We start from the raw sequence: 26,468 nt of genomic DNA, 5'->3' as shown, positions 1-26,468 counted from the left end.
AAGTCAGTGACAGGCGAGTGACGTACCCCTACGTCACTCTGCCTGGACGGGGCTGACCGCCGCAGTATATAGTCGTGCAGCGGTCGGCAACCTGTTAAAGGTTAACTCTTGCAAAATTAATAATCTACCCTTGCAGTAGCGCTCCCTCTGCGGTGCAAGGGTTAAATGCTCGTTTTTTTTTGGCTAGGGTACCATTGCAAAGAATTTTTATTTACCTTATCTCTCGCTTCTGCAGGCTTCTACTCTGCATGCAACCGACAGACAGGCGCTTTGTCTGCCAGTCCCACTCTGATGTCATCAGATACAACGCAGGACCAGAAGTCCTGCTTTGTAAGAGAGGATGCTGAGGGTTCACCCACATTTCAGAACATTTCAGAACATCGGAGGAAAGAGGAGCATGCTGGTTGCCAGGGGAGCAAGGGATAAGGTAAGTAAAGCCACATTACAATGGTACCCTAGGCAAAAATAGGCATTTGACCTTTGGGGAAGGAGGAGGGGGGGGGGTCGGGGTTCCCACTGCAAGGGTATTTTTTTTAAATTTCCCTGGAATTCAGCTTTAATGGACAAAAGGACAAAGTCTCTTTAAAGTGTATGTCAAGCCAAAAATGTATTTTCTAGTTTTGAGCAGAGAAGAAGAAAACAAGAAGGGATTAGAACCCTTTTCTTTTTTTGCTGCTATTCGGAGAGATTTCTCCTCACTTCCTGTCCTGCTGGTAACCGTTTCACCAGACAGGAAGTGAGCAGAGATTGGCTCGGGCATGTTCGTGTCCCCACGTGCCCGATCCTGTCAGGAAGCCGACACTGCACCCAACTTACAGGAATTGAGACTTCCCGATCTGTGCAGCGGCGGATCGGGAAATGTCTCACTGCCTGTGATTAGCGGAGTGCAGTGTCGGCTTCCTGGCAGGATTGGGCACGTGGGGGCTCAAACCGCCCGAGCTAGTCTCTAGAGGTGAGTGAAAATCTGCAGCAGAGACACAAACCAGAAAAAAAAAAATCTGACAGGATTTTTAGACTTCGTGATCTGCAATCTGCAACTGCTCTGTCCATCGGACAAAGTGGATTGCAGTGTTTGGTATCGGGCAGCTGTGAGCGGCCCACATACCACGTGATCGCTATACAATTACATGACACCTTGAAAACAATAGTCATAAATTGAATCTATTCATGAAATCATTATTTACTAATGTGTATGATTGTTCACCAATGATCACATGGTACCTGGGCCAATCACAGCACCCTTTACCATGTGATAGCTGTGGGCCAATCATAGCATCACAATAGAAAACAAAGAGTCAGGAATGAAAGCCATTCATGACCATTCAAATGATTGCTGTTACAGTGATCAACAATGTAACAAGCAATCACAGTGTAAAAAAAAAAAAATTCCTGAGAACCCCACAGAGTAGTACAGTGTCACTATGGTGGCACTAAACTACTCTGATGAGATCATGTAAAAAATAAAATAATTAAAAATGATTTATTTTATTTATTTTTACTCACTGTCACTAGTCAGGATCACCGCCACACCAGTCATATGATGATGCTGTACTGCACTGGTGACAGTATTGGCACTTTTCCACTGCAAGTACCGGCTCGGCACTGCTTGGTCCTGCTCGGCTCAGTTTGCTTTTCCACTGTGTGGTACGAGTCGGCACCTTTCAGCACTGTATAGGCTTTACTCGGCTTGGTTTGCTTTTCCACTGTTGTAGTACTTAGTAGTAAGTGGGTGGGATTACAATGATTCTCTGACCAATCAGTGGCTAGTAGTGACAAGCAATCAATGCTGCATGCAAAGGATTGTAGGATATGGTATCGGTACGGCCTGCTTGGAACCCCAACCGAGGTGGTACTGTTTAAGCGAGCCGTACCGACGCTGTACCATGTAGTAGAAAAGCGCCGCTGTACCAAACCGTACCGAACCATTCTAACCTGTACCATGCGGTACCATGCAGTGGAAAAGCGCCAAACCGAGCCAAACCGATCCGTACCATGCAGTGGAAAAGCGTCATATGTAAAAAAAAGTTCTGAAAAAAAATGATTTCATTTCTTAATTTTCCAAAACATTGTGACAAAAAAATTACAACTTAAAAAACCTCGCCATGCCTCTTATTAACTAACTTACTTACTTCAGACTTTCCAAAAAGGAGTAATTTGGGGGGTGTGACAGAGCCGACCCACACTGTGCTTGAGCGCTTCTGTCAGTACACCGCTTCCTCCAGTCTGAACATAGATATCAGATATTATGGCCGCAATATACAAGACTAGCCGACAATAGCTTGTATAATACTGGAATGTTTATTTGACAAACTCACACAGAATATATACCACATAGGACAGTCCCCTCCTGATAATATTACCCTAACAATACAAACTGCACACTGAAATATAATTATCATAGCTAAACATTAGGTTAATGAAACTACCCACCAGGGATCTCATTCCAGGTCAGACTTGCCAGCATCGAACTTAAAAGTACAATACACATTATCATAAGTATAAACGCAGAACACCTTATTAAACAGACAATAGCAGGGGACCCCAGTAGCAGACTGTCCGGCTCCTACCTACAATAGTCTATGAGACAAAGCTCATACAATATTCCATCATTCTGATACAGTGGAAATAATGTTTTAGATTTTTTGAGGGAAATGTTGGATAAATATTACTGTCCCATTTGAAGTAATTCAAACCATATTCTCAGTGTCCATTAAGTAGTTGTCCATCATTTTCTCAGTCATCCTGTGCCCCTAATAGACACAGGGTGACTTACACATAAGAGGGACCTGGGGAGCTGAGACTTGGATTTCCCAACCTCTCTAAGGTAAGCTGGGTTCCACGGGTCCCCCAACCAAAGTGACACCCATCACAGCAGGTATTTGTAATGTTATGGCATTTTAGGGCCTTAAAGTAATTGTAAAGTCTAGTTTTTTTTTTTTTTTTTTTAAATAATAAATAGCAAAAATGTTATACTTACCTGCACTGTGCAGTTGTTTTTGCACAGAGTGGCCAGGATCCTCCTCTTCTCCAGTCCCTCATCTGTGCCCCTGGCCCCTCCCTCCTGTTGAGTGCCCCCACAGCAAGCAGCTTGCTGTGGGGGCACTGAGCCGGATCTCAGCTCCAAATGTCCATTCAGACATGGAGTTGCGATAATAAGAATATATTGATTGGTTTGCGCAAAAGTTATATGTACTGCTGGCAGTCAGCAAGTGGTTAAGAAGCAAGATAGGCCATCAGTGTATCAGGATTGATCGATATTCAAATATACTGTACTGTCAATCCCAATAGTTTGTAGACTGTATAGCTTTCACAAAAAGCAATTATTATACACTTATTGGGATTTTTATTTTACTAAAGACGTGTAGTAAAATACATTTTGGCTTAAATTTATGAAGAAAGTTTATTTTATTGCAAAATGTTATAAAAGAAATGAAGAAAAATTTGTTTTTCTTAACATTTTTAGTATTTTTTCTTTTATATAGTAAAAATAAAAAACCCATTGGTGATTAAGTACCACCAAAAGAAAGCTTTATTTATGTGAAAAAAAATGCTATAAATTTCATTTGTGAACAGTGTTGCATGACCTAGCCATTGCCAGTTAAAGAAGCGCAGTGCTGACGAGCAATAAATGCCCTGGTCATGAAGGGGGTAAAACCTTCCGGAGGTCAAGTGGTTAATAACCTGACAGGTGTTATAACCACTCTCTACTCTGTCCAAAACTCAGAAAAAAAATTGGGCTTGACAAACACTTTAAATTTGGCAACCTGATTTTTTCATTTTTAAGAGGGAGGGGGATTACATATACTACAGGCATGGGGATTTATCTATATACATTATAGCTCCTTTCCCCTTAACTAATTCATTCTTTTTTATAATTCAGATTTTATTTTTGACTTTTTTGTAACAAATAAGCAACAACAAAAACAACTAATAAGAAAAAAAAAACAAATTCATTCTGAACAATTTTTTTGCTTTGGCTCTGTCCGCTTCGGTGCAGCAGGGGATACAATTACTTGCCGCGGTTCCAGAGGAGACAGCCCAGGCCTTGGGGTCTTGGTAAGATATTATTTGGCTCTGCTTCTTCCCCCCCCGAGTTATTGTGTTAAATAGAAATAATTATGCTCTTGTAGAATCAGAACTTAACCGTGCTGTGAAAATTAAAGCAGAGTTCCAGCCTCGGAAATTATTTTTTACTAAAAATACCCCCGGGACAGTCAGGGCTAGTACATTCCATAATGGATAGCCTCTGAACTGTCCCGGGTCGCACTTACCTTTTAGAAGAAATACTTACCTTGAAAATTTCTTCTCCAGCGCTGCCATCTCAGGTGTGGGCAGCTGAAGCCAGCGCATCCTCTTCTGCGTCCTCTTCCGTGTCCTCTTCGGTCCCACAATGCACTGCACCGGCCCCGCTCGTCACTTCCGGGGCAGGAGCGTCATCCCTCCACAGCTTCTAGGCAAGCCCAGAAGCTGTTTAGCAGGGAATGACGCGCGCGCACCGGAAGTGACGAGCGGGGCCGGTGAAGGCGCATTAATTCCTGGGAGCGGCGACGTTCAGCTCCCAGAAATCAATGCAAGGAGGAAGTGACGGCGCGGGGCGCAGCTGCAGAGGGAGGAAGAGGAATAAAGGTGAGTATATTTTCTTCAATATCAAGGTAAGTAAACAAAAAAATCGTAACTATCCATTTCTTTTACAGGTGACACTCAGCAAGCGGATGGCCAAAAGTGGATTTTGAGGCCGGAACTCCGCTTTAAAAATCTTTTCCTATTTATGTTTTTTCAAGAAATGTTTTAAAGGTATTAAATAAAAACCTAACAGATGTATTATGTTTTTTGGTATGTGTGTCTCTAAGGCCTCATTCACACTGGCGTACTACAGTGTACGGTCACGTGAGCGCTGTGTTTACCCGCATAAGGATGCATAGGTGTTCTGTGTGGGTGCGTGTGGACGGGCTCTCAACACAGACAGTGTATGTTCGTTTGGGGGCCATACACCCCCACCTGCACAGATGTCCAAAAGGGAGCAGAGCCTCTATGTCCCAACTGACATGAGCAGGACTGCTTGCATGTAGCACGCCTGTGTGAATGAGGCCCAAAAGTCAGATATCGCTTCGAAGCTGACTTTTAGGCAGACAGCTTAGGGGTGTCAAACTGGCGGCCCTCCAGCTTTTGTGGAACTACAAGTATTTGAAATACACACATGTGATTTTGTGATGTGTCTATTCTTTGAATTGCATTGGGAGGCAATCTGAACACCTAGCACCATTCGGACTCGGCGGCCAATAAAAATGAATGATTTTTAAATAAAGCTTGTTAAAAAAAAAATAAGTGAACAGCTGGATGACACTGCACACCTTCTGCTACATTGTAATGCAGCAGCTGATGTTAACCACTTTACCACCGGAGGATTTTGCTGTCTTACGTCCAGGCCACTTTTTGCGATTCGGCACTGTGCGACTTTAACTGACAATTGCGCAGTCATGTAATGCCGTACCCAAACAAAATTTACAGCCTTTTTTTCCCATAAACAGAGCTTTCTTTTGGTGGTATTTGATCACCTGTGCGATTTTTACTTTTTGCGCTATAAACAAAAAAATGCAACAATTTTGAAAAAATAACAATATTTTTCATATTTTTTTTATATGAAATTCCCCCCCAAAAATGTAAAAATCAAAATTTTTTATCATTTTAGGCCAATTTGTTTTCTGCTACATATTTTTGGTTAAAAAAAATCGCAATAAGCGTATTTTGATTGGTTTGCGCAATAGTTATTGCGTTTACTAACTAAGGGAAAGATTTCTGTCATTTTTGGACAGATCGGACCCTTGACTGACATTTTTGACACTTTTGGGGTTAACAGTGACATTACTACAGTAATCAGTGCTATAAATGCACTGTTACTGTAAAAATGACAGTGGCAGAGAAGGGGTTAATTTTATTGGAGAGGGAGGGGTTAATGTATGCCTGGTGCTTACTGACATGTGTGGGGGGAGGTGACTATGTGACACAGGGACAGATCACAGGTTCAGCTATGCTGAACCCGGCAATCTGACCCAGCCTTTCACTTAGGAGATCCGCCCGCTTTGTTTACACAAGTGGGCAGATCTCCAGACTCGATTCCCCGATGATCGGGGAAGAGCAGCGGCGATCGCCGCTGCTCCTCCCCTGGCCCGACTCCTGCTGTGACTGAATACAGCGGGAGTGAGCCTCCGGCGGCGCGCGTGCGCTGCTGAGAAGGGGGGTGTCTGGCGACGTAGGTCTACGTCGCCAGACGATAACGAGCCTCTTTGCCGCAGTAGAGCTCTAGTAAGCAGCGGCAAAGTGGTTAATTGACCCTTATTGGCTAAACGTTTTGTAATTCCATTCAGGCTCTCTTTGGTTCCAGACCAACACTTTTCCAGATGTCCCTGACGTCACTTTTCTACCCTGCAATTAGGCAGCACAGCTTGGTGAAGAATGTGCTAACATGGATCTGACTGGACATTAAGGGAAAAGGCACACAGTCATGGTGGTTTCATTATCACGCTGATGAGGTCATTGCTCTGCACTCTCCCAGTATCAAACGAATGGCACTGTGCAGTGCAGGATATCCTTTTTTGGCTCACAGTACTGGTTGTCCATTTCCCAATGTTGCTGTGAAAAGATTTACAAAAAGCTAATATAAATTTAGATTCAGCTACTTATACAAGCTGTCCTTAAAATACAGGTCATGATATTGTTAAAACATAACTGTTTTGAGTTAAACATCTGCCTTGATGATGATGATGATGAATATACCGGTAGATACATTGATAACTGCCAATATCAATGTCATTGTCAACATTTCCATCAACATCTTTGTTAACTTACTCAGTTTGACAATGGTGAAGATGGATGATTGTCAACATCTGTATCAACATCTTTGTTTTCATTAACATCTTTGTCAACTTACTTAGTCTGATAATGATGAATATAAATATGTTGAAAGCTGTCAATATCCATGTCATCATCAACATCTTTGTCAACATACTCAAGCTGACAATGGTGAAAATAAATATATAGGCGATTGCCAACATCAACATCAGTATAATCGTTTTCATCAACATCTTTGTCAGTTTACGTAGTTTGATGATGGTGAATATGGATACGTTGGTGATTGTCAATAGTAACGTCATCGTCAACATTTCCATCAACATCTTTGTTAACATACTGGGGTTGTCAATGGTGAAGATGGATATATAGACGATTATCAACATCAATGTCAACATCTTTCTTTTCATCTAAATCTTTGTCAACTTTTTTATGGATAGTGTAGGACCCACTGATAATGGGGTACTTTGACGCAGTGGTGGGCTTGAGCACGATATGGCCATATGGTGGGACTAAATCCCCATTTTTATTTATGGATTGTCTCCATATTTGATAGTCATTTCTTTTGCATGTGTGCGCTATTCTTTTTTAATATACATGTCGCTTGGTCCATAGCTGCACCAGCTTTAGATATACATGTTCAGGGTTTGCTCCCCCAATTTTTTGCTTTTTTATCTTTGTCAACATACTTAGTCTGATGATGATGAATATGTTGACAACTGTCAATATTAACGTCATTGTCAACATTTTCATCAACATCTTTGTCAACTCAGGTTGACAATAGTGAAAATGAATATATAGACAATTGCCAACACCAACGTCAAGATAGTAACTTTTATCAACATCTTTGTCAGTTTACTCGGTTTGATGACAATGAATATGGATACATTGACGATTGTCAATAGGAACGCCATTGTCAACATTTCCATCAACATCTTTTTTAACGTGCTGGGGTTGACAATGGCCAAAATGAATATATAGAAGATTGTCAACATCAACGTCAAGATAATTGTTTTAATCAATATCTTTGTCAATTTACTCAGTATGATGATGATGAATATTGATACTGAGCAATTACATGACCACTGATCGCTCAGTTCATGGCCTTCAGTGAGCAGAGAGCCGGTGACTGTTGGTCACCGGCTCTCTGCACTGCCCCTTCAGCACTCATTTGATGTGCTACAAAGTTAAAAAGTACTCTATAATCACTGGGGAAAGAAGATAGAGGAAATGCTTTTTCTTGCCGCAACAGACTGATGACATCATCTCAAAAACCAGGAATCACTACTCAGCCCTTTGTCTAAGATCAGATGAAATATCTGTTCTTATTAGTTTTCATGAGGAATAAAGTTGGTTCCCTTTTCCAGTTGGGGAACTTGATAAGGTGGGTGCGATTGGAAGGGCCCTTTTCCTCCCGAGTTAAATCTAATAAGGTTCGCCAAGCTAATGTCTCTCTAGTAGGGATGGTACCGCATATGTTTGGCCAGGGGCTGGGCTGAGAAAAGCCAGTGGTGTTTGTGCCCCTGGAGTGGCAGTTGGGGGTATCGGAAACACACATGGTGGGAGAGCTCACTTTTATGTTAATATGGCGCCTTGGTCACATCACCCATTGCACACTTTTTTCCACACCTGCCTCCTAGGGATGGGCCTTTTGGCTGGGACAGAAGGAATGCTTATACCAGCCGGATAGTCTGCCATTGCATTGCACATTGGCAGCAAAGCACTTTTTCTTTATCCCCTTCCTTTTTAATGTTTGTGTGTGTTTTTTTGCACTTTAACTCACTTTTGATTAGTAGGGTGTATGTCTTCAGACTTGACCTGAAATTCTTGGAAGGAAGGGCACATGGTTATTTTGTCAGGTTCTCTCCCTCGCATGGGTCTCTCTTCAGGGTAGCCCCACCTAGTACTTGGTAGACCTTGCTTTGGCAGGTCCCCTGAAGAATAGGGTCTGCCTGGTGTCGGCCAGGTGAACCACCATTACTTCTGTCCCCATCAGGAGTCTTATGCCTTGTTGATCAGGGCTAGGGTTCGTTCTCTTCAGAGAAGCATCATGTGTATACCCTGTGCAGTTTTTTTTATTTTGCACCTGGTGTTGGTTTCGAGTGTGCGCACTGCACCACAGAGCTTAACATAGGGTAAAAATACACTGCAACTCATGGATGGCTTTTAATTAAAAAAAGGCTGATTCTTTTTTTTGATAAATGATATTGTTACTACATATTGTGGCATTTCAGAAATTTATTCATACAGACAGTAAAGTTACTGAATGGATCACTTTAACCACTTTACCACTGGAGGATTTTGCTGTCTTACGTCTGGGCCACTTTTTGCGATTCGGCGCTGTGCGACTTTAACTGACAATTGCGCGGTTGTGCGACACCGTACCCAAACTAAATTTACGTCCTTTTTTTCCCACAAACAGAGCTTTCTTTTGGTGGTATTTGATCACCTGTGCGATTTTTACTTTTTGCGCTATAAACAAAAAAAGAGCGTTTATTTTGAAAAAACAACAATATTTTTAAAAAAATTTTATTTGAAATTCCCCCCCAAAAAAATGTAAAAATCTAATTTTTTTTAAATTTTTGGCCAATTTGTTTTCTGCTACCTATGTTTGGTAAAAAAAAATCACAATAAGCGTATTTTGATTGGTTTGCGCAAAAGTTATTGCGTTTACTAACTAAGGGAAAGATTTCTGTCATTTTTGGTGTTTTTTTTTTTAACGAGTAATGGCGGCGATCTGCGATTTTTTTGCGGGACTGCGACATTGCGGCGGACAGATCGGACCCTTGACTGACATTTTTGACACTTTTGGGGGTACCAGTGACATTACTGCAGTAATCAGTGCTATATATATGCACTGTTACTGTAAAAATTACACTGGCAGGGAAGGGGTTAACTGTATTGGACAGGGAGGGGTTAAGTGTGTCCTAGGGGCGTGATTCTAACTGAAGTGGGACAGGTCTCCTAGTGTAAAAACAGAGATCAACGGTTCTACATAGTAGAACCGTCTGATCTCCATTTTTACACAGGGGAGAATGACAGGCGGCTTGTTTACATAAGCCGCTCTGCCTTTCTCGCGCTGTACCGGCGATCGCCGAGTGACCGGCGGACATCGGGTCTGCCGGTCACACGCTCGCACTCCTCCCTGAACGAGCCGAGGCGGGCGCGCGCCTCAGCGGGCGCGCGCTCGCCCGCTATTGGCTCAAATGCCAGTGACAGGCGAGTGACGTAGATCTACGTCACTCTGCCTGGCCGGGGCTGACTGCCGCAGTAAATATACTGTGCGCAGTCGGCAACCGGTTAAACTGTATATGTAACATGTTTTTATGTTTCAATGTAGTACCTCTATGACCATGTCCGCTGCAGCTACATGCCCCTGAGGAAGCAACAACGAACCATGTTGGGCGATGTCTTGTGGATAATAGCCGGTTGTTTATCCGGCCTAGTCATTTAGAGCTACCTGTGACACAATATATTCATGGTTTATATGCAATTTTGAATATCCTTATCCAGTACATTTGTATGTCTTGTTTTCTTTTTCAATCTCTTTGTTGATTTTATTCTTATTTAATAAAATTTAAATATTTTTATACTTGTTTGACTATCACTGATCTCTATTTGGTACCCTTAAAGTCCCACCTTTCCCCCTAAGCCCTCCTTACTCTTACCACTACGGTGGCTGCTCGGGACAACCTGAGCAATAACATTATCAAACAGTAAAGTTACCGAATGAATCACTTTAAAGGGTCTTTTAGCCAACTTGCACTTGAGATTCATCCAACTTTTACCTATGATTCATTTTTCAATAAGAATTATTTATAAAAATTTATTGAAACTTAGGTGAAAGTTGGGCGAATCTTGGGTGAAAACATTGATAAAGAGACCTCTAAGAATTTAATGATCTCTTTTTATGGATTTACCAATCACACGAGTTGCTCTCAGATAGGTCATCTCCTTTAAGGAACTGTTACATTGATCATAGAATCTTCTCTTGTAGGAACAGGCTACGTTTGATGACATCGCTGTCTATTTCTCCAAGGATGAGTGGGATTACCTAAACAACGAAGAGAAAGATCTATACAGGGAGGTGATGATTGAAAATTATCAGACCCTCCAGTCACTAGGTAAGACAGAATGAAACCTTTTTCCTTTTCTTGTCCTATGGTCAGATTTTATTGCAGGTCTTCATTTTGAAATCAGATTGCTTGCTGGTAGGTATTTAGGACATTATTTCTAGACGTGATTGGAAGATGTGTTTGTGGATCTCTCTCTTCAGCTCTCTTTGTAGCTTGTTATTGGAGGGAGGATGCTATGGACCAGGCAGCTGGTGTCTACTGCAGACGATTGAATGACAGGCAGACTAGGCAATAGTACACTTTATGACCAAACGTTTGTGGACACCTCACTATCACATTTGTCCATATGGCCAAAAGTATGTGGAAATCCCATCAAATTATTAAATTCAGGTGTTTCTAATGAAGGGAGCTATTAATGCTACAGAATACAAAAATGTTTTAGACAGTTGTATGCTTTCAGGCTTGTGGAATCAGTTTGGGAAAGGCTGTTTTTTGTTCCAGCACAACTGGGCTCCTGTACACAAAGTCAGCTCCATGAAGACATGGTTTAAAGCAGCCTTTCTCAACCAGGGTTCTTTCAGTGGTTCTTAGGGGTTCCTTGAGTAATAAGCAACTTCTGCCTCTCAGACAGAGCCGCTGATAAGGCAGTACAGCTGGCCCTCCTATACTAGACCCTGGCACCATCAGTTCAAAAGGGGGGCCCAGGCACTGCTTTGTGACTCTTGTGGATCCCCCTACAAGGCTGTTGGCTCTCTCCCTGCACTGCAAGGGGTCCCGTTCTTGTATCTGCACCCCCTTCCACCTGCTGTCCGGTACCCCCTATGTGCCCGCCTCCCCAGCAGGAGTGCCGGCTTCCCTACACTTTTCTCCTGCCAGCAGCTGCTGAGGGCACACAGGAGGATCAAGGTCAGGATGGAGAGCTGGGGGCTGGTAAATATGTTATATCGGTAACGATCGCTCCTGTGTCCATTCATCACTGAAGCATAGTAAACTATGTTTACAATGCTTCCGTTTGTGAATGATCGGGAAGCCTCAGAGCACTTCCTATTCATTCATCTGCAGCTGAGAATGCACAGAAAGGTACTGATGAATCTCTGTCCTCGGTCCCTTTCTCTAGCTCAAATGTGAGACATCAGGGTCTGTTTAGATCCCTGATTTTTTTTTTTACCAAAGCCTACCCAACAGAGCACTTAAAAAATAAATAATTCAATTCTAAAAAAAATGTAAAAAAATTACATTTCTAAAAAAAAAAAAAAAAATGAAGGGCTTGTTGAAGTGTGCTTTGCTCTCTTAACCACGTGCCGACCACCGCACGACTATTTACGTCAACGGTCAGCCCCTCACAGGCAGAGTGACGTAGGGCTACGTCGCTAGCCTGTGAGGGTCTAGGGAGCGAGCGCGTAGTCATGGACCCCCCCGCGCGTGTGACCGGCGGACCCGATGTCCGCCATCGGGTCCGCCGGTCACATGCGATCGTCGGGTGGAGAGGGAGAAAGGCAGGCGGCTGATGTAAACAAGCCGCCTGTCATTCTCCCCTGTGTAGGAATGGTGATCATATGGTTCTACTATGTAGGACCGTTGATCACTGTTCCTACACCTCAAGCCACAGCCAATCACAGTTAGAATCACACCCCTAGGGACACACATAACCCCTTCACTGCCAGTGTCATTTTTGCAGTAACAGTGCATATGTATAACACTGATTACTGTAGAAATGTCACTGGTAACCCCAAAAGTGTCAAAAATGTCAGTCAAGGGTCCGATCTGTCCGCCGCAATGTTGTAGTCCCGCAAAAAAAATCGCAGATCGCCGCCATTACGCGTTAAAAAAAAAAAACAACAAAAATGACAAAAATGACAAAAATCTTTCCCTTTGTTAGTAAACGCAATAACTTTTGCGCAAACCAATCAAAATACGCTTTTTGCGATTTTTTTTTTACCAAACAAGTAAAAAAAAAAAAAAAGGCCCAAAATGTTAAAAAATTTTGATTTTTACTTTTTTTTGGGGGAATTTCATATAAAAAATGTGAAAAATATTTTTATTTTTGCAAAATTGACGCGGTTTTTTTGTTTATAGCGCAAAAAGTAAAAATCGCACAGGTGATCAAATACCACCAAAAGAAAGCTCTGTTTGTGGGAAAAAAAGGACATCAAATTCGTTTAGGTACAGCGTCACATGACCGCGCAATTGTCTGTTAAAGATACGCAGTGCCGAATCGCAAAATAGGCCCTGGTCAGGAAGGGGGTAAAATCTTCCGGGGCTTAAGTGGTTAAAGAGCAGTCAGCATTTGGATCACTCTTCAGAGAGCATTTGACAGGCAGTGAGAAGGAATATTGCCTCCCCACCACCTGCTCTAACCTCGCACTAATAAACCACAACCACGTGCTTTACATAGCATCGCGACCATGGCATTTCAGTGAAAATATAATTTGCTATTTTTCGGGGGGAGGGGGGGGGGCCCTGATAGGTAGGTGATTTCTAACAACAGCCCTGCTCTCAGATGTGTAATCACTGGCAGCAATGATCTTTATAGCTTTCGGTAAGGAGAGACTTTTCCCAATTAACACGAATGTACCATGAGCTGTAGATAAAGTAGTTATTAGCAAGGGTTTCCTGAGCCCGGAAAAATAATTCAAGGGTCCCTCTGTGTTAAAAAGGTTGAGAAAGGCTGGTTGAAAGAGTTTAGTGTGGAGGAGCTCAAGTGGTCTGCACTGAGCCCTGACCTCAACCCTACTGAACACCATTGGGATGAATTGGAATGCCGTTCAGTATCTGACCTCACAAATTCTCTTTTTGCTGAATGGGCACCAATTTCCACAGACACACCTAAAAATCTTGTGAAGGCTGGTATGGTCACAGAGACCCATTAAAGGAATTGGATGTCCAACAAACTCATAAAAGCAAAATGCCCAGGGGACCACAAATCTTTGGCCATTTGGTGTATACGAGGGGACACTCTCTGTGTGGGGCACTCAAGCCCTCTTGTACTGTAGCTAAAACATAAAGAGATCAATATGTTTTTTTCCAGCTGGCCTTTACAGCAATTGGGTAAGTACAGGGTGTATAATAAAGGGTCTACCTCAAAGGCCAAGATGTCACCACCCCAAAAACACTTACAAAGTTTGTCAGAAGACAGTTGCCCCTGGCATTTTTTAGGGAAGCCGTAAAAGAGATATACAAGTGCCTTGCGAAAGTATTCGGCCCCCTTGAACTTTTCGACCTTTTGCCACATTTCAGGCTTCAAACATAAAGATATAAAACTGTATTTTTTTGTGAAGAATCAACAAGTGGGACACAATCATGAAGTGGAACTAAATTTATTGGATATTTCAAACTTTTTTAACAAAAAAAAAAACTGAAAAATTGGGCGTGCAAAATTATTCAGCCCCCTTAAGTTAATACTTTGTAGCGCCACCTTTTGCTGCGATTACAGCTGTAAGTCGCTTGGGGTATGTCTCTATCAGTTTTGCACATCGAGAGACTGAAATTTTTGCCCATTCCTCCTTGCAAAACAGCTCGAGCTCAGTGAGGTTGGATGGAGAGCGTTTGTGAACAGCAGTTTTCAGTTATTTCCACAGATTCTCAATTGGATTCAGGTCTGGACTTTGACTTGGCCATTCTAACACCTGGATATGTTTATTTGTGAACCATTCCATTGTAGATTTTGCTTTATGTTTTGGATCATTGTCTTGTTGGAAGACAAATCTCCGTCCCAGTCTCAGGTCTTTTGCAGACTCCATCAGGTTTTCTTCCAGAATGGTCCTGTATTTGGCTCCATCCATCTTCCCATCAATTTTAACCATCTTCCCTGTCCCTGCTGAAGAAAATCCGGCCCAAACCATGATGCTGCCACCACCATGTTTGACAGTGGGGATGGTGTGTTCAGGGTGATGAGCTGTGTTGCTCTTACGCCAAACATAACATTTTGCATTGTTGCCAAAAAGTTTGATTTTGGTTTCATCTGACCAGAGCACCTTCTTCCACATGTTTGGTGTCTCCCAGGTGGCTTGTGGCAAACTTTAAACGACACTTTTTATGGAAATCTTTAAGAAATGGCTTTCTTCTTGCCACTCTTCCATAAAGGCCAGATTTGTGCAGTATACGACTGATTGTTGTCCTATGGACAGAGTCTCCCACCTCAGCTGTAGATCCCTGCAGTTCATCCAGAGTGATCATGGGCCTCTTGGCTGCATCTCTGATCAGTCTTCTCCTTGTATGAGCTGAAAGTTTAGAGGGACGGCCAGGTCTTCGTAGATTTGCAGTGGTCTGATACTCCTTCCATTTCAATATTATCGCTTGCACAGTGCTCCTTGGAATGTTTAAAGCTTGGGAAATCTTTTTGTATCCAAATCCGGCTTTAAACTTCTCCACAACAGTATCTCGGACCTGCCTGGAATGTTCCTTGTTCTTCATGATGCTCTCTGCGCTTTAAACGGACCTCTGAGACTATCACAGTGCAGGTGCATTTATACGGAGACTTGATTACACACAGGTGGATTCTATTTATCATCATTAGTCATTTAGGTCAACATTGGATCATTCAGAGATCCTCACTGAACTTCTGGAGAGAGTTTGCTGTACTGAAAGTAAAGGGGCTGAATAATTTTGCACGCCCAATTTTTCGGTTTTTTATTTGTTAACAAAGTTTGAAATATCCAATAAATTTCGTTCCACTTCATGATTGTGTCCCACTTGTTGTTGATTCTTCACAAAAAAATTACAGTTTTATATCTTTATGTTTGAAGCCTGAAATGTGGCAAAAGGTCGAAAAGTTCAAGGGGGCCGAATACTTTCGCAAGGCACTGTACATTTAAGATATAAAAGATTTACTTTTATAGAGAAACTTTTGAATCTATTTTGTATCCATTCAATTCTTGTATATTGTAAAGTTATTTCCCTAGACCTGATCATCCCACCGACTTTGCAGATGAAGTAAATAATTTTCTGAATACTTTATTTAGGTTGGTGTCGCAGCTTGCAGACCAAATTCACACAGCATATTCTTTGATGAAGGTGGTTATAGATGAAACGTTGGTTGTCTTTGGTACAGTATATTAATTGTCTTTAGATTAGATCTAGACTGCTACTTGTGTATGCACACTCAGTTGTTAAATCCTAATAAAAACATGAAAAAATACTTATCAAACGTTGTCTTCATTGGAGCCTCTGGTCCGATTTTTACCTAGATCTGGAAAATCGCAGGTGACACCCTACTGTGTCTCAGAGACTTTATTCTTACTACTGAGTGTCAAACAGTTGTCGATAAAAGGGCGGAGTCATTCTTTGCTCATGTCTGTGCATGCTGCCCGCAGCAGCTTGGGCCACATCACAGGTCCCAGGAGGCTGTGGGACCATTTACACAGCGTCTCGCGGCTTGCACTTACACAGTGGGCTGCAAAGCTGCAATGAGTCACAGCCGGGTTCCCACATTTAGCATAGTGACACTAGGGACTCGCAAAGGACCGGCCCAAGTGAGGACATCGCTGGATCACCGGACAGGTAGGTGTAATTTTAATAAAAGTATGCAGCTACAGCAGCCTTTCCCAACCTTTTCAACACAGAGGAACCCTTGAAATAACGTTCGGGTTTCAGGGAACCCCTATTAATAATTACTATATTTACAACTGGTGATACATTAGTGTGATGATCACTGATAAGAAGGCTCCTTACACTTGTATTTATTGGGAATAATTATCCCCTTACAGAGAACTAAAAAGATCAATGGTGTCAGTGGGAAGTTATCTGAGAGGCAGAAATTGCTCATTGCTCAAGGAACCCCTAGCAACTTCTATAGGAACCCTGGTTGAGAAACCCTGAGCTGCAGTATTTGTAGCTGCTGACCTTTTTTTGGAGGAGAGGGGGGGGGGGCTGGAGAACCGCTTTAACCACTTAAGCCCCAAAGGATTTTACCCCCTTCCTGACCAGGGTTTTTTTTGCGATTTTTTACTGAGTGACTTTAATGGACAATTGCGCGGTCGTGCGACGCTGTACCTAAACGAATTTCACGTCCTTTTTTCCCCACAAACAGAGCTTTCTTTTGGTGGTATTTGATCACCTGTGCGATTTTTTGATCATGCGCTATAAACAAAAAAAGAGCGTAAATTTTGCAAAAATAACAATATTTTTCACTTTTTTTTATATGAAATTCCCCCCCAAAAAAATGTTAAAATCAAATTTTTTTAACATTTTCGGCCAATTTGTTTTATGCTACATATGTTTGGTAAAAAAATCGCAAAACGCGTATTTTGATTGGTTTGCGCAAAAGTTATTGCGTTTACTAACAAAGGGAAAGATTTTTGTCCCTTTTTTTTTTGGTTTTTTAATGAGTAATGGCGGCGATCTGTGATTTTTTTTTTGCGGTACGGCGACATTGCGACAGACAGATCGGACCCTTGACTGACATTTTTGACACTTTTGGGGGTACCAGTGACATTACTGCAGTAATCAGTGCTATACATATGCATATGCACTGTAAAAATGACACTGGCAGGGAAGAGGTTAACTGTATTGGACAGGGAAGGGTATAGTGTGTCCTAGGGGTGTGTTTCTAACTGTAGTGGGACAGGTCTCCTATTGTAAAAACAGAGATCAACGGTTCTACATAGTAGAACCATCTGATCTCCATTTTTACACAGGGGAGAATGACAGGCGGCTTGTTTACATAAGCCGCTCCGCCATTCTCCCGCTCTACCGACGATCGTAGTGTGACCGGCGGACATCGGGTCGAGCCGAGGAGGGCGCGCGCCTCAGCGGGCACGCGCTCGCCCGCTATTGGCTCAAAACCCGGTGACAGGCTAGCGACGTAGATCTACGTCACTCTGCCTGGCCGAGGCTGACTGCCGCAGTAAAAATACTGTGCGCATTCGTGCAAGCGGTTAAATATCTTCTTCTTCCATACCAATTTTATTTGCAGACAGATCAATTACTCATCATGTTAGGACAAGTGGCTGACCTTTTCTTCATTGGCCTTCTCTGCAGGATTAGATAGAACACCTAATTATTTCACGTCTACACTCTTCTCCAACTCAGGTTCAAGGAAAAACATATTGGAATCTCCATGACCACTTTTGTTTTTACAGGTTCAAGCTCTGGGCTGCCCATTCCCATCCATCAAATTAGTTAGCAACCAGGAACAAGAATTGAACCAGTGAAATTCTTTATACTTGTCCCCAGTTCTAGCTCATTTCTGAAAGACTGGAATTTTATAGCTCTGAAAGCTCCAACTTCCAAAATGCATGAAAAAAATCATGCAGTTCTGTATTAATTATCGGGCTCCAGTCAACTTCAATCAAATGGTGGCCATCTGCACACAGACACCGACTCCCTGTTGCATTAATGTGAATGAGATGGGTAAAAGATGGCTTCTGCTCCTGTTCTCCAGCTGTAGAAAACTCCTCAGATGCGTTTCACCCTTTTTGGTAGCTTGCCACTAGGATTAACCGCTTGCCGTCCGTATACTGTATATATACGGCGGCACATTCCTGTGCAGAATCACGTACCTGTATGAGATTCTGCACTTCCAGGTCTGGGGCGGGCACGTGCGCCGTTGGCGACCTGCTCCCGCTGTGATTGGAAACAGCGAGAGCCAACCAGCGGGTCCGGTGGGCTTGATGTCCGCCAAGATCCGCAGATTGTTCCCGAGAGGAGCAGAGTGGCGGTCTGCCTATGTAAACAAAGCAGATAGCCGTTCTGTGAGACGGATGGTAGTGATCCTGTGTTCATGCTACCTCTATCTTCTCACAGTACAAGCAACTCCCACACAGTTATGGCGCTTTTCCACTGCATGGAACTGAACGGTTTGGCTCGCTTTTGCGCTTTTCCATTGCATGGTACCGCATGGTACGGTGTTGGAACGGTTCGGTACGATACGGTGGCGCTTTTCCACTACATGGAACCGAACGGTACGGCTCGCATAAACAGTACCACCTCGGTTGTGGTTCCAAGAGGGCCGTACTGGTACCATATTCCACAATCCTTTGCATGCAGCCTTGACTAGTTTGTCACTACTAGCCACTGATTGGTCAGAGAATTGCTGTTATCCCACCCACTTACTATTAGTGGAAAAGTAAACTGTACCAAACCGTACCGAACCGTTCCAACACCGTACCATGCGGTACCATGCAGTGGAAAACCAAACTGAGCCAAGCAGGGCCGAGTGGAGCCGTGCCGATGCTTGCAGTGGAAAAGTAAGCACTTGCTAGGCACACATTTAACCCTTTGATCGCTCCTGATGTTAACCATTCCCTGCCAGGGTAATTAGTATAGTGACAGTGCATGTTTGTAACACTGATCACTGTATCAGTGTCACTGGTCCCCAAAAAAGTGTCACTTTGTGACCGATTTGTCCGCCACAATGTCGCAGTCCCACTATAAGTCGTTGATCACGCCATTACTAGAGAAAAAATCCATAAAAATATTCCATAGTTTGTAGACGCTATAAAGTTTGCGTAAACCAATCAATATACGCTTGTTGGGATTTTTCTTTTACCAAAAACATATAGCAGAATACATATTGGCCTAAACTGATGAAGAAATTAGATTTTGTAAATTTTTTTATTTTTATGTGTTTTATAGCAGAAAGTAAAAAATATATATATTTTTTTAAAATTGTCTGACTTTTTTGTTTATAGCGCAAAAAAATAAAAACCGCACTGGTAATCAAATACCACCAAAAGAAATCTCAATTTGTTGAAAAAAAAGGACATACTTTTTATTTGGGTACATGATCGCAGGACCACGCAATTGTCAGTCAAAGTAATGCAGTGCCGTAACGCAAAAAATGGCCTGGTCATGAAGGAGCTGAATTAGTTAAGCCCGGAAAAGAGCAAAATACATCTGAGGAGTTCTCTACAGCTGGAGAACAGGAGCTTAAGCCATGTTTTACCCATTTCATTAACATTAATGCAACAGGGGTTCAGTGTCTGTGCGCCACCATTTTGTTGAAGTTGACTGGAGCCCGACCAGCCAATTCTTTCTGTCTTGCCCCAGTCTTTTCACATGCTGATCCAACTGACATGGACATGGATGTTCATTGACGGACACAGATACTGATCTTCTTAACCATTGGGTTATACTGCCCCTTTGAGGAGTAGGACTCTAGGCAGAAAAAAAGCTTGACTACGCCTATGGGCAGTCCCAGGGGGTATACTCCCACTCTCAGCTATAGGCACTCTGCTTTTTTCTCCCTAGTCAGAAGTAAGGACCTAGTTCCTTGCAGGGATCTTTGGTCCTGGCAATTTTTTTCTTTTCTAGTCAGAATTTTTCTCTTTTACCTGTCAGAATCTACTGCTGGACTGGGTGATGGGCTGGAAGTTTTAAAAACTCCAGTGGTCACCCCATTCTGGCAGCGAGTGCGCGCAGACCAGAGCTCCGTGCTGAGTCGGCCGCGACGGGCCCCATCCTGGACTGGGGCGGTCAGCGAGTTAAATGTCTCGCGGGGAGACATATGACCAGGTGTCGATAGTCCGGGTCACAGTGTTACCCTGGCCGACAGCGCCCCACTTCAGTGGTGAGGAGATCTGTCTTGGGAGAGTTCCCTGCACGCACGCTGGACCGGTAAGTAGATTCCGGACGGTGAGTACTCCCTGGGGTGGTCGTCGCCCTGGGGTTCACCTTCACCCCCCCCCTGCATTGTACATGCCCTGTGTCCCCCTAGTCTTCCCCCTCCACTTGGGGTTGGTTGTACTGGGGGGTCTCCCTTGGGCTATGTGTTAGGCCTAGGGAGCGGGTGATCGGGCTTCCGTGAGTCCGCCCTCCATGTGGTCAGGCCCACCGGTAATTTAGGTAATAGCAGGCTTTGCGGCCTGCTGGCCGGACGCTCTGTGGGGTGGCTATAGTGAGGGCAACTGAAGCCGCTGCTCTCTGCTCAGGCATATGTCCCCTCCTCCACTGCCTCCGTCGGTCCCTGTTCCTTTGGAGCCACACACTTGTGGCTGGGCATCCGGAAATTTTAGGCTGCAGCTTGCGGCCTACTAGTCGCTCCATTGGGCGCCTCTAGTGCGGGCGGCTTAAGCCACTGTTTTCAGTGCAAGCATCCCCCCTCCCCTCTGCTGCCTTAGCCGGTCCCTCCCTGCTTTCAGATCCGCGCCCTGCGGCCTGGCGTCCGAAAATTTAGGCCGTGCAGCCGAGCCGGTCCCCTTCTTCTGGAGGGGCAGCGCGGTGGGGGTGGTCCTGGTCTCTGACAGTAGGAGCCGCCATTATGCTACCCTTCTCTGCGGTGCTGTGGGCCCCTGGAGGGTTTCTGATTGCGGGACTATGTGCATCAGAGAGGAGATGGTGGCGGGTCCTCAGCGGGCTTTGGAGGGGTGTCAGCGGTCAGTGCCCCCTATACGGGGCCTTAGTCTGCGCTTTTCTGTATGGGGCTTCAGTCGGGGGCCCCCTCTGGGTCTTTTTGTGTTTCCAGTAGTGCCCTCTTACCTTCCCCTGCCTCATCTGTTGCCAGATCCTGAATCTGTCTCTGATGCTGCGGACGTGCCCACCCTGCGGAGTTAGTCCACATCCCTGACCTGTCAGATAGTGAGGATATTCTCTCCACAGCTGTAGCTGCGTTTGAGAGGCGCTGGTTGATGCACTGATTACATCTGTGTGGGAGACTTTGCAGATGGAGGGTGCAGCTGAAGCGGCTGCATAGGTTGCCATTCCCTTCTTTTGGCATTCACTAGCCGTCCCGCACGGCAACATGTTTCCTTATCCCTCCTATTTTGACAAATTTGTCTAGATTGTAGGTAGGCATCCAAAACGCCCCCTTGTGGTTCCTAAATGCTTTTCTGTGAAGTATCCCTTGCAAAGTCACTACTCCAGAAGTGGACTGTTCCACCAGTGGTGGACCCCCCTGTCCCCAGGTTGGACAAGGCAACCATGATTTCGGTAGAGAAATCTCCGACCTTAAGGATCCGGCTGACAGGAAGGCAGAGGCTGTGGCCTCAATATCTTCTCGACTGCTAGCTCGGTCCTCAGGCCAGTACTGGCCATTGCCCTGGTGTCTCAAACACTAACTGAGTGGGTTAAGCTTTTGCGCCATGATCTAGAGGGTAAGCAAGTTCCCCTGCCTTGGCTGAGTTAGCAGACCAGTTGGTCCAGGGGCAGCAGTTTGTCTGCGATGCCTCTTTGACTGCGGCTCCCCTGCTTTCTAAGCTGCCTGTTTTGGCAGTGGGCTTAAATGTTGGTCTGCGGAACATACTCCTGGGAAGCTCTGACTCCCTTCCTCTTTCAAGGCGATTACCTGTTTGGGATTACCCTGGGTTACATAAAGAGTCTCACAGAGGGGAAGGGTACTTTTCTTCCACAAGAATGGAAGCAGCTCTTTGTAGCAGACGTAGTCCGGCTTTCTCCGTTCACAAGAAGTTTTAAGTCCTCTTAGGGAGGTTACAAGCGGCCCTGACCTGGCAAGCCGAGAGCGGGATTTTTTTCTAGACCGAAAAAGGCATCTTCAGTCTGAAGGTGTGCCCTCACCTGTACCTGCGGTGGGGGGACGTTTTAGCTGGTTTTCGAGCCCGTGGACCTCCTTGGTGAACAACCAAATGGTCCACACAGTGATACTGTCCGATTCCAAATCGGAATTTCGTTCTTGCCCTCCGAAAAGGTTCTTTCCTTCCAATGTGTGTCCCGGACCGCTTGCAGGCTCTCCTTGGGGCGGTGTATGGCCTGTTTTTTTTCCCGGTATCAGATTTGTTTTAAGGCTTTTATTCAAGCCTGTTTACGGTCCCTGAGAAGGAGGACCAGGTTTGTCCAATCTGGACCTTAGGGCTCTGAGCTGCTTTATGCAGGTGCGGAAGTTCAGAATGGAGTCCATTCACAAGGATGCTTCCCTGCACATTCTGATGCGTGCCCGACTGTAGCACTTCCTCCGAGGGAGTGGAGTATTACCAGTCATGGCCTTGTCCTTGCCCCCCGGTTTTCACAAAGTGTTGGCCCCAGTGCTGGCATTGTTATGTCAGCGGGGGATTGCGGTACTGGGCTACTTGGATGACCCTCTCCTGAGAACAGAGTCCCCTCCTGCTCTGGTGGACAACTTTGAGATCGCTATATGAATTCTGAGGGAGTTCGGCTGGATTCTGAATTTTCAGAAGTTTACTCTGGTTCCTTCCACAAAACTGGACTATCTGGGTCTGACTCTTGACTTGGCCTTACCCAGAGTGCTCCTACCTCTGGCCATGCTCCAGAAATTGTGGGCTGTGGTTCATCTTCTGTTGTCCAGCAGACGGTCATCCCTCCGGACTTGAATGCCGGTGCTGGGCCTGATGGTGTCTACCTTCAAGGCGGTTCCGTTTGCGCGGTTTCACACGAGGTCCCTGCAAGGGAGATTCTGGTGAAATGGGACAAGAATCTACAGTCTCTGGACAATCTGATCCAGCTGAGAACGAGAGGGTCCCTGATCTGGTGGCTTCGTTCTCGAGCGCTTCAACAGGGAAAATCCTATCTCCTCTTGTATTGGATAGTCATCACCACGGATGCCAGCCTGTCTGGGTGGGGAGGCGTCCTCGGCAAAGATTCTGCTTAGGGGGTCTGGACACTGGAAGAGTCTAGACTACCAATCGATGTACTGGATCTTAGACGGATCATCTTCAGGGGTGTCTGGTGCAAATTAAATTGGACAATGCCATGGATGTGGCTTATGTCAATCACCTGGGAGGCACAAGTTGTGTCCTGGTGGCTCTGAAGGTAGCTTGCATTCTAGGATGGGCAGAATGCTCGTCACAGCTCACACTTTCCAGGGGTGGAATCCTGGTAGGTGCATTACCTCAGACGACAGGCGCTGGACCAGGGGGAATGGTCACTTCATCCAGTGGGGCATTCTCGAGGTAGACCTGTTGCCCTATCCGCTCAACAGGAAGGTGCAGGGGTTTTGGCACCATCACAGGATCCTCTGGCGGATGCCACAGATGCGCTGGTGGGCCCGTGGGGTCAGTATCGTCTGATTTACGCCTTCCCTCCTCTCAATCTTCTGCCAAGACTTCTATGCAGGATCGAGGCAGAAGGGATTCCGGTCATCTTAGTGGCATGGACTGGCCTCGCCGGGCCTGGTATGCCGATTGGGTGCGGCTGGTCGCCGACGTTCCTTGGAAGCTTCCTCTCAGGGAGGATCTGCTGTCCCAAGGGCCAATCTTCCATCCTGCCTTACAGTCGCTGGCTTTGACAGCTTTGCTGTTGAATGCCAGGTGCTGTAGGATAGGGTATTGTCTGAATCAGTGATTCCAACGCTGTTAACGGCTAGGAAATCTACTTCTAGGAAGAACTACCATTGTACGTGGAAGACGTACATTGCGTGGTGTGAGCCTCTTGGGGTTCATCCTCGCTCTTTTTTGGTGGCTCGGATTTTGACCTTCCTCCAACGGGGGGTTGAACAGAAATTGGCCTTGAGTACCATTAGGGCCAGGTATCGGCCTTGGCAGTCTTTTTCCAATGACCTTTGGCCACACACTTCCTGGTGCGTACTTTTCTTCAGGGTTTTTGACATTTGGTTCCTCCAGTGCGGGCTCCGTTGCCACCTTGGGATCTTAATTTGGTGCTTTCAGCTCTACAGAAGCCTAATAGTGAAAATATTTGGGACATTCCCCTGCTTCTGCTGTCCCACAAGGTGGCCTTTTTGGTGGCTATCACCTCTGTGTGCAGGGTGTCGGAATTGGCTGCGTTATCCTGTCATTCACCTTATCTGGTGATTCACAAGGATAAGGTGGTGCTTTGCCCCTGTCCATCATTCCTTCCTAAGGTGGTCTCTGACTTTCATTTGAATGAAGACATTGTGTTGCCTTCCCTGTGTCCCAGGCCTAAACATCCGAAGGAAATTGCCCTGCATGCCTTGAATGTGGTCCGGACAATTAGGGTGTACCTGGCAGCTGCGGAGTCTTTCAGGAAATCAGACTCTCTATTTGTGCTCACGGATGGACCTCGCAAAGGGTTGTCCACTTCCTCTTTGATCATTTCCAGATGGATCAGACAGACGGTAGTTTAGGCCTATTCCTTCAGGGGTCAGGTTCCTCCTTTCCCTGTCAAGGCGCACTCTACTAGGGCGCTTAGTGCCTCCTGGGCCTTCCGTCATCAAGCTTCAGTGATGCAGGTTTGCAAGGCTGTCACCTGGTCGTCAGTGCACACTTTTACAAATTTTTATAAAGTCGATGTATTGGTATCTGCAGATGCTTCCTTTGGCCCCAAGGTTTTGCAGGCTGCTGTTTAAGAGGACCTGATTCTCTTTGAGAGGGTGTATTGTTGTTTTCAGATGGGCTCCAGTTGTTTTGGTTGAGCCTCAGTCGCCTGGTTGGCTACTGTTTAGCCTTGGGAATTTTTTGCTTTTTCCCACCCCTCATGTTTGACACTGCTTTGGGAAGTCCCAATGGTCAAGAATGACAGGAGCTGTGCCTGTCAATGAACGAAAGAGAAAATGGGATTTTTGACATTTCTCTGATGTTCATTGATGGACACAGCACCCACCCCTCTGTGGAGTTATAATTCTCCTGACACTGCTTGTAACAAAACTGAGTGACTATAGCAGGAAGAGGGAGTATATCCCCTGGGACTGCCCAGGGGTGTAGCCAGAAGTTTTTTTCTGCCTAGTGTCCTACTCCTGTAGGGGATAGCATAACCCAATGGTCAAGAATGACAGGAGCTGTGTCCGTCAATGAACATCAGAGAAATGGATTTTACGGTAAGTCAAAAATCCAGTTTTTTGTCTTACCGTAAAATCCATTTCTCTAATGTTCATTGATGGACACAGTACCCACCCCTATGTGGAGTTGGATTTCTTCTGACACTGCTTGTAACAAAACTGAGTGCCTATAGCTGAGAGTGGGAGTATACCCCCTGGGACTGCCCATAGGCGTAGTCAACCTTTTTTTCTGCCTAGTGTCCTACTCCTCTAGGGGGCAGTATAACCCAATTGTTAAGAAGATCAGGATCTGTGTCCGTCAATGAACATCAGAGAAATTGATTTTACAAAAGACAAAAATCCTATTTTTCATGGTTTTGGGCTACATCTGTATTATATCATTACCTAAATTTGACTTGACATAACATTTGGCAGTCCCTGTAGCTCAGACTGGGGGAGAAAGAAACAGTTCAAGGAGCCAATCAGCTGGTCTACAGTTGTCATGCATTGCTAACAAGGAATATGCTGATAGGTGGAGTGACAGAGCGCTCATTCGTCTGCTGCTTCTGCTTTCGCTGTCCAGTTACAGGGTGTGTAGGGACTAGAGCAGTGGAAAATCTGGTCTCCTGCCCTGCCAGAGCTGTGTAAATCTCAGGACTGGATGGCCAGAAATACAAAACCTTTGGCAGCTAAAACAAGCTCATTTGTATGTAATTCATCTGTGTATTTAGCAGTTTGTTTGAAGTTCATCTTTAAATGGGAATGCGGTACTTACTCAGAATATTATTTTTTTTCTTTTTCAATAAAGTCATACCACCCAACCTTCTTCTTTTCAGTTGTTCTTTGTGTGTGTATGACTTGAAAGGTCTAATTTATTGTATAAATTGTTCTATGTGAAAGAAGAGCTCAAGACCAGATTAATACAAAATGTCTATAAAGTATTGTACAGGCTATTATACTTTTTC

The 26,468-nt window shown here is 44.7% G+C and overlaps 1 protein-coding gene across 1 annotated transcript in view; it reads left to right on the top strand.

Moving 5' to 3' along the window:
* Positions 1-26,468, top strand: part of LOC309562618 (uncharacterized protein) — a 69,776-nt gene that overhangs the window by 26,287 nt on the left and 17,021 nt on the right. Inside the window, exon 3 of the mRNA XM_082266871.1 lies at positions 10,844-10,970. Within this exon, the coding sequence (XP_082122997.1) occupies positions 10,844-10,970 (127 nt within the window). The remainder of the gene's footprint in view (positions 1-10,843; positions 10,971-26,468) is intronic.

This window comes from Pelophylax lessonae (genome assembly GCF_965119305.1).
Source record: "Pelophylax lessonae genome assembly, chromosome: 9".
NCBI classification, from domain to species: Eukaryota; Metazoa; Chordata; class Amphibia; order Anura; family Ranidae; genus Pelophylax; species Pelophylax lessonae.
The sequence above is the reverse complement of the archived record's forward strand: the minus strand, read 5'-3'. Positions and strand labels throughout refer to the sequence as shown.